This window comes from Brugia malayi (genome assembly GCF_000002995.4).
Source record: "Brugia malayi strain FR3 genome assembly, contig: Bm_v4_ChrX_scaffold_001, whole genome shotgun sequence".
NCBI lineage: Eukaryota > Metazoa > Nematoda > Chromadorea > Rhabditida > Onchocercidae > Brugia > Brugia malayi.
In genome coordinates, this window is record NW_025062479.1 from 7,363,555 (window position 1) to 7,373,241 (window position 9,687).

A 9,687-nucleotide genomic window follows, 5' to 3' on the forward strand; every position below is an offset into this window, starting at 1 on the left:
TTTTATTCTCTATTCATCCATCAACGTTCAACAAAAGCTAATTAAATTAAGATTATTATGCTTTCTAGAAAACAAAGACTATTGATTCAAATATCTGACAAAGATTAATGAAGGAACCAAATTTGCTGCTGAAATATGGTGATGTTAACGAAAAGGTTGAATAAAATTGAATAAGTGTGACTAAATTTTCAAAACGATTTTCTGAAATAAACGAACCCGAACACTAGGTTCTAAAATTCCGAAAAGTCCTTCAGCATTATGTTTGATTCATCACTTGCCAAATTTTTACAGTTTTTTGAATATTAGAAATAATCTATTAGAAATAATGTTTTGCTGAAATTAACACTACTACTGGGAAAGGAGATTTATGTCTGAGTAAATCTACTATTTGAAATATATTCTAATATTTTCAATTTTATACCAAAAATTGCTTCTGGTTATTGGAATTTGGATTCCTTGATAACTAGGCGATTGGGTTATTCGCTGGTCGTAATGATTAACATTTCCACATAGCTAACTAAATTCACAGTTCACTAAAAAACACATTTTGAAAAATCATAGATTATAAAAAGAAATACCTCATAATTGCAGAAAAGCTATCTCTACATGATAATCTATAATTGCAATTTTTTGTTTAATTTAATTTTACTTTTAGTGTCAATTTCATTGACGTTTCCCAAATTAATTTAAGTCATTGATGTAAGCTTAAATTCCTGTTGTTTGGGATGATAAATCACACTTAATATTTCAGTACATTATGTTGCATGCTCGAACAAAATTAAATAGATCAGTTTACCACCACTAAAAAAGTAAAAACTCATGTCGATTAAAGTTAATATGACATTCAAAATTTGGGAGAATGTAGACTAAAAATTCGTTAACACCGCTATATAATAGGACAAACAACAAAGCCTCAGAACTTTGCTGCCCCAGAATAAACCTGAATAAACAAGCAAACATAACAACCTTCCGACTTATACATTTCTAATATTTTAAACATTTAAAACTTCGAAACATTTTCTCTAATGAACTTGAGTTCTTGGAAGATTTGATTCTAGATTTGCTTCTTATCTAGAATCAAACTGCATTGAACACAAATCACTAAATGTGAAGAATACAGGGAATCTTCTTCAACTGTGGCAGTCAGCTATTACGTGTTACCCGTCAGCTGAACTGTAATAACGTGCCACTTCAACTTTTATTGCATGTTGGATGTTATTAGGTGAGTTAAAGTCTATCGTAGTTGTACCATTCATCTATATAAAAAGTTTAGTAAAGGAAATCATTAAAATTCCCAACTGGATCCGTACTGAAGCCAACGACATCTGTCACGCGTTTTTTTAGTAGCTACCAAAAAAATACATCACCTCCAGCTGAAAACACAGCATCTGCATAGGCCACACTACTCCATTGTATATTCGCTTCGAGTTCTACCTCAATTCCTCAATTTCTAAAAGTTTAGAATATTGCCAGGATAGAGATGAATTCATTCTGCAAACCACTTAGTTTAATTTCAAGAATATCATTTTAATACGACAAAGTCACTGTCATCTAAACAATAGGTATATTTATCAGAAACAAACCATTCTCAGCCTAGATAATGACAGACTTGAGAGATATCAATACAAATCTGGACCTCATGAGTTGAAAAATGGCTAAAAATATTTAATCATGAAAATAAAATTATTTAAACATGTACTATCAAGTAAATAGTTCTATGAACAAAAGGAGAGCAGTGGATACCAATTTTTATTTTGTTAACATTATAATTTAATTCCTCTTCATCTACTTCTCAATGTTTTTTGTTAAATGTTTCCTTACTTCTAACTAGAAACCAACTTACAAACTAGACTAATTGCGAATATTAAACGAAACAATAACTTAAGATATTGGCATGCAGTACGAACATAATTCTGCTGTTAGATGTGTTTCTTTTTCATTCCTTTATAATTCCAGCTGGCACTTCTTTTTAACTGGGAAAATATAACGGACAATAGCTATAGACATATGAGCAATAAACTAGCATACAAAATATAACAAAACTGCTGGAATAAAAAAAGTAAAAATAAAAGAATTCCTCTAAAATAATTACACGAGTTTCGTAGAGCTTATTCGTAAAATTTCTTTATTTTGTGCAGAAATAATGAAAGTGATAAAATGTCAAACCGGTGCACAAAACTGAGTGCAATTCAGCTGTAGGTACTTTTGTCTCTCATAATCCAACCTGGTTGTCTTTGATAAAATCACAACATGCTTTGGCAAAAATATTAATCCGGCATATATCCTTGAATTTTAAAGTAATAATCTTTAAAATACAAAAGTATTGATTACATTTTCCCTCAAAATGGTATACAACTGGAGCAGAGTAATAATGGAATAAAAAAGTCAACATTGAGAGATTTACACTTTTTGTGAATTTTACATTTTTTTTTTTATTGCCTTCTTCGCGCTCGAAAACATTACTATTAGCGTTTGTCTGACCAGCTCCATTTCCGTATTTTTTTTAATTAGAATAACTGAAAAACCTTGGAAACTCGTGCATGTAATGTGGTACGTAAACGACACTTCAGAAATAATTTTAAAACTGCTTCGAGACCAAATAGCCATGAATACCTGATTAATCATGAGCAAGTTCTGCATATCGACTTCTTTCAGTGAAAACAATAACGCTAACAAATACTGTATGTAAATCGCATTTTTAGGAACAAGTATGAGTTACAACAGACTCAGTAACAGAACACTTTTTCTTATTTGCTTTTGTCATAATTTTTATAATTGTTAATTTTGCAGAAACTGTAGGTACCAATGCGTTTAACATTCTTTATTTGTTTAAAGATAAAAAAACATTAAGAACAAATACAGTATGATTCAGTTACACAATTCCGCAAATATTTCCTGTGAATGTAAACCTCGATATAAAAAATGATTCGAAAATATTAACAAATCAGCTTAGAAAACACCACATTACGCTGAAAAACAAACAAAAAGCTGCATGCCATTAGGATATGGAATAGACAAATTAGACAAAAAAAAAGACAAATTAAATCTCTTTACCACACATCATAAACATAATAAGTTCTTCCTCTCAATTTTCCTGTTAAAGATACAAAGAGAGACAGGGCTACAGCATGAATTAATTCGAAGTTCAGCCTTTTTAAATAATTGAAGTTTGTTGTAAATCACATTGTTTATCACAGCTTTATCATATCTGCTGAATTTGATAAGGTAAACTTTTTTCGCCTCATCAGTATGTATTTTCAAACTTGGAAACTCGTGCATGTAATGTGACTGTTGCAATAAACAGTACGAAAAGACAGCAAAAAAAAACAAGTTCAAATGTTTTTAATAATGGCGGTCGTTTTAAAAACTCCTTTAAAAAATTTCATATCAAAGAGAAGACTCGGAAAACAAAGAATTAAAATTAATCTTATAGTTAAATCTATACAAACTCCTTTTTAGTGTATCTTATTGGGAAAATTTACCTGCAAAGAAGTACTGAAATTCATACGCACTTTCAGAACAGTATTTTCACTAAAAAATACAATGAAGCATTTCTTAGCAAATAGACGATATGTTGATAAAAAAATTTTGGTTGGTAAAACATAAAGTTGGTTTGGAGATACTTTCAAAGCAAAACAGAACATACGATTTTGTAGATAGAAAATATTATCAAGGGCGACGCTAAAAATCAAAAATAATTTTATGGGAGTACGGGATATCCTTGAAATATGCATAAAATAAAAGATCACCAAAAGTAATTATATATATATAGTATGCAGAAAAAGTTATCAAATTATCAAAAGTTATCATTTTTAATGTAAAAATAATGGTAAATTATCAAAATGTCCTTATAAAACATGAAGCCCTTCCAAAGGTAGGAGAAATGATAAGCATCTTTCTGCAAATAAAAGCTGTTATATATATATATATATATATATATATATATATATATATATATATATACATGCAAAAAAAGTTATTAAAATAAAAGGTGTTAACGAAAACAAATGATAAGCTAACAAAGAAAAATATATAAATGGGAGGAATTTACCGACAACTGCATGTAGTGACAAATATACATAGTAGGTAAAACAATTACACGTGTAAATGTCCTTGAGTGGGGAGAATTTTATAATTTGCAACGAAAAAATGTCAAGCGTACTACCGACAACATAGGAGACTGTTCTATTTTTTTCAGTCAAAAACGTACTTTTAGAATCTGAATTTGTAACAATGCTTCATATAGCATGGAAACTCTACGCAGCTTTGCGAAACATCAGTAAAAGCATTAGGAGTCGAGAAGCATAAGACTTAAACAGAATAATATTGAAGAATTACCATAGATTTTCAATAAATTGAAGGCGTCTGACAAAAGCGATGACTTGAAAAGACATGAACTACCTATTATCCGCAAGAGTAATGTTGCTACTCTTTTAGGTAACTCATCAGATTAAATGAACATTTCTCAGGATAGAAACTTCAACAATGTGCGATAAAGAGCCTTTATTACAACCGTGTTTTAAAACCGACATCCTTCACATCAATGAAAAAATTCGGAATACCAATCAAAAACTTATAAATGTGTATTTACAAACAGCTGTATGAGATGGATGAAAACTGATTTATAACAGTTCAGTCGTATTGAACACATATATTTTTTTACGATATGTTTTGGATAGCAATTAATCAACGTATTTTATATAAATAATTTTATTTTATTAATATTACCATTTGTGCTTATACTAGACTGTTAAATTCTCCTCGGAGCAATTAATCTAGATTACTGCAGTTGAAAGTCTCATTCGTAAAGGCTGCAACTTTATCTAACACAACATAAAGTCCCATTATTCCTTTAATTCATTCCTGCATTTTAATTGCTCTCATTATAAGTGAAATGATTTTTTGAACTACTGACATACTACTGATGAAATCATTTTCTTCTCAAGTGGAAGAGAATGGAAATAAGAATGACATTCTTATGTGATAAATATGCTTCGAAGTATTCGCAATACTGATAACAAAGATATCACTTAAAGACATAACATTGCGCGCTGTAACAAGTGACATTAAATAGGGCAAAAAAATTTCCACTACGAATCATTTCACGAACGAATACTACCTCACTAAAAATTTAAAAGATAATGATATGACTGACATGTGCATTCCAGAAAGATCATACATCATGAGAGTTTTCGCATGGACAAGTTAGTTTTTAAGCAAAGAGATGACAAATTATTTGTCATTATTAAAAAGAAGTCTCATTCGTTTCACTTAACTGATTAAAAAGTCTCATTATTCATATTTTCATAAGATAAAACAATAGCTCAACATACGTTAAGGCAAAATATACAAGGACATTAGATCAAGAGCACCATAAAAAGCAATTGTACTATCGTAATGATCACTGAAATTAAATTGAAAGTAAAAACCGAAAAGGAACAATGCCGCAATTTAACGAAAATAATGCACATCCATCGAAAACATGCCATGATAAATTGCGGATTGAAATGAAATCAGGGAAGATGGATTAAAAACGAGAAATTCAAACCTGTTCCAAAAGATACAGGATTTTCCAAAATCCAAGTATAAAAATAATTTGAACAGGAGTACTCCGTCAGTCAAAATGCGCCATATTTTTTGTGCCATATTCCTATCACTAGCTACTGCCAATAGTGTTCACTGGCGTAAGTTAACTACTTTTTAAAATCAGCGTTTCATTCAATTGAACATCTATTTCCTCTGAACAGGTGAAAAAAAATGTCCTTACAAATATGTTAATAAGATTTCAAAACAATGCTTTAAATGAAGAGTAAAGCTGTCCAAACCAAGTTTTTAACGTCAAAATTGAGGATGACTTTATAAAATTCAAAATACTGTTTGAAAAATACGATTAAAAGCAAGGTCTTCCAACAAACATGCAGTTGATTTAGAATGGAGAGATCTAATATGTATGACAAAAAACGGAGTCGGTTCAGACAAAATCAGTAGTGAACCCGCATCCTGTAATTTAGCCTTGCGCGAAACAGGCGTTGATAACGATCCAAGTGATAAATGGAGACCTGTACCAGGAAATAACTCTGTTTGCTTTGATGTAAGGTCTTTTATAATCATTAATTCCTATCAAATCTTCCCAATAAATTTAAATTCCACGCGTAAAATATGCCAATATGAACTGAAATGAAAAAAAGCAATTAGAGGTGTCCTATTCGCAACAGAATTCATATTCCTTATCTAATGATGTCCAATAATAGACCAAATTAATGTTTTTCAAAGGAGGCAGTAAATGGAACCGTACGCAGTTACTGCAACCTGCTGTGTCCAAATGCGGATACCGCATACCTAATTAAACGAATACCCCAAACGCATCGATCATGCTTTGCATTCATAACATATCATCATGAGAAACGCGGTACCGATTGGTACATATGGCGAAATGAAGTAAGTTGCTACATTTGGAAAAACGAACACAGAAATATGCATTCCTTTAAAGAGTCCGATAATTTGCTACCATTAATACAAATGTGTCATTATTAGGACGATTGAAAAGTCACTGAAAAAACTGAGTAATTTCAGAAATGCCGTTTGTCCACGATAACGTTCACGATTCGGTGTGAATTTCATTTTGACCGCAAAGAATTTCCAAGTGATGAAGAAATATTCAAGAAATTGCGAAAGGCGTAATGTGATAAAAACTTCGTTTGATATATGTTAATATCATATTAAAACAGTAACAGTTCTTTAAAGAAATTCCAGAGTATCTTGCCGAAAACCCCGTCATCCAAATAAGGGTTCATTCAGAAGTAATAGTACCAAATCGCCTCTCTTCCTCTCATCCAATCAGAATGTACATCACCTAATTTCAAGAAAGGACAATTTCCGCATCAAATCATACATATATACACATATACACCTAAATAGAAACGCATATATACGCATTCCAACTATCCACCCATCATTATCCCGAAATTCAGAAATTCACTATGCATCATTCGGATTACGACGTGATGCAACTTTTTTTTTTTCCCTGTTTTAGCCACTTGCAAAACCTGGCGGATTTGAAACCATTTAACGATTTTGTAGAAACTGATTTTGTCCAGTAACAAATAACAAAAGGTCCATCATTTTATTCGCAGTTTCAGAAATTTAGGACTGCTCTTTCCTTCTGGATTTTAAACTGTCCTTCAACTTTACTCAAATCCCTTAACTTATTACTATCCCCCTTAGCCCTGCTAATGAACAAAGAATGGACTTACTATGTGACTAATTTCCTTGATTATTGAACATTATCTTAAAATTCTCTTTAAGTTCTACCCATCATTATTCCGAAATCAATTACTTCCATTAAAATAATGGACACAATGTAAAAAAGTATGTACAGCAATAAAACTAAACTTTTAAAGTAAAAGAATTATATAGTTTTTAATTTTGTAACCGAAATCTTTAGCTGCGTTGCATTGAATTGATAAGAAATTCCATATTTTATGGCTGATTCATCTTAATCAAACAACTTATAAATTTGGTTTCATAGCCTCAGATTAGTCTCATGTTTTTCTCCTCCGTTTGCTACTGCAAAATGATTTGATAATTTTTCTCAAGTCCTCAAATCATCTAGCGTCATGATTTTGGAGAGAGGAAACGAGTATTTAATGATAATACTTTTCTTACCATCTGTGCTCTTTTTTAGACTACCAGTAATCGTTAGCTTAAACTTTATTTAAAATGGGATTTCACACTTCAAATTTGACATTCAATTTGCTTAAATTATTTTTTTCACTTCCGCTTAAAAGCTTCATAACAAACAACGCCTTTGATTTTGCTTTGATATTTTAAGTGTTTAATAAATCTAAGATCAGGATTATGATTTATACGCTTAACAGAATCTCTCAAATACGATAAGGGACATTTGAAATAAACTTGAAGTAATCCTGTTACAACAATTGCTAATAAAAGTTAAAGGCAATCGAAGTATGAAGTAAGGCATGGGACATATTAGAAAGCATTATGTACCGAATGATGAAGTGGAAGTGGAAGCGATATCTTGCCTACTTTCTAAAGTATGTAGAAAATTTAAAAATATTGGTAAAAATCTAAAGTATAACGTTTCAAGCGTCCATCATTTAAATAAATTCATCAGGCTGATCTAATTTTTGCAGGCTACGGCGATAAGAAATTTCAAAGACATGCTACTTACGAACAGGTGCAGCACCAAAAGAGAAGTAACCACTGATGTATTAATAATTCATGTTTAACTTTTGCTAATTTACATCGTGGTCATTTATATGGCCATCACTGGGATTAATTGGTCATGAAAGCTACAATTTGTTACTTTCAACTAGTTATTTATTAAGTTTGCTAGATAATCGGAAAATGCTGTCAGAAGTTCTGTTCTAAAATTTATCAATTTTTTCGTCATTCCTTGAAAAAATCATACGTTTTGTCATGTTACAATAAATAAATAAATGTAATCTATTTAAGTTAAAATTCAAAAAATATTTGTCGACAATTTATTATCTATGCATGACAAAAAATATTTAATCATTATACAGCGTCTTAAGAGTTACTATTTTCTCCTGAAAAATGTTTCTATCAAGCTCGCAACTCCCAAATATTGTTTACGTTTTAAAGTGCTTTTTACTAATATGCTTCCAAAAGGATTTCTATTCTCTAGAGGACTGGAAGAAGCATTTCAGGATGTAAATAATATTTTGGAAATTCGCTAGTTTGAGGGAAACACTCTTCACCATAGAATTATATCTTCTCATAGAAATCCTAGAACCTAGATAATTAAAAAATTATACGTAGTCAGTTCTGTTGGTTGTATAGTTAAAATCTGTGAAGAAATGAAACAAAATGATTTTGTTTTGATGATCAATTTAAGCACTATAATATCAACAGACCGAGTAACGATTCCTAAGGTTAAACAATACATGAAGTTTCGCCAGCTGTGATATCCTAAGCGACTAGAACTAGTCGATCTGCATTTTACTGCGAAGTATCTAGGCAAAGAAAAGATTTGATAGTAAAGACATGCAAGTTTGCGTATGAATAGAATTTCAGGCTCATTTACTGACTTGAATAGGATTATTAAGTGTGGAAGTTTGGTTGTGGATGCTGGGCTTAAAAGCGGAGCAATGCGATAGCAGCAGGCATTGCATTGTGTATCGATCTCGATTTAGTGTAGATGCTGCTCCCTCTCTTTCAATATATGCATTTGTTGAACATCAAAGCCTAGCTAAGCGATTCATGCCTCTCATCCATAGATGGCCTACTGGCTGTACTTCCATCTTTCTCCTTTCTTCTCCCTTCACTGAGGCTATTATCCTCTCCTAACAGGCCTTTGCTTCCAAACTTGTCAACCCATATCTTTCGTGGCCTGCACTATAATTCCCTTCCTTAGAGTACTACTCCAAAGAAAAGACCATTACGGTGCGGATCAGCTATCTCAGCCAGCTTTACTCCCGATACTTACATTGCTTTATCACTGTTTCTTGTTGTGACTCATTGTCCACTTCATCTCATTTATTTATTTCTTGTTAAATGATATGTTACTGAAATTCTTTTATTTTATGATGCCTATTTCAAACGTTGTTTTTGCCTATTAATATCGCCCTGATAATAGTCAATTTCGATTGTCGCTCTTATGGAACACTACAGTTAAATAGCAAAAATTACAATGAACTAACTCCA

The 9,687-nt window shown here is 31.4% G+C and overlaps 1 protein-coding gene across 1 annotated transcript; it reads left to right on the plus strand.

Annotated features, from left to right (window-relative positions):
• Window positions 1-5,623: 5,623 nt before the first annotated feature.
• Bm2017 (Uncharacterized protein) lies at window positions 5,624-6,681 on the plus strand (the record flags this gene model as incomplete). The annotated part of the gene is made up of 4 exons (XM_001898997.2): window positions 5,624-5,684; window positions 5,931-6,091; window positions 6,274-6,438; window positions 6,574-6,681. The coding sequence occupies 4 exons, from the start codon at window positions 5,624-5,626 to the stop codon at window positions 6,679-6,681; spliced, it is 495 nt and encodes a 164-aa protein (XP_001899032.1).
• Window positions 6,682-9,687: the final 3,006 nt, after the last annotated feature.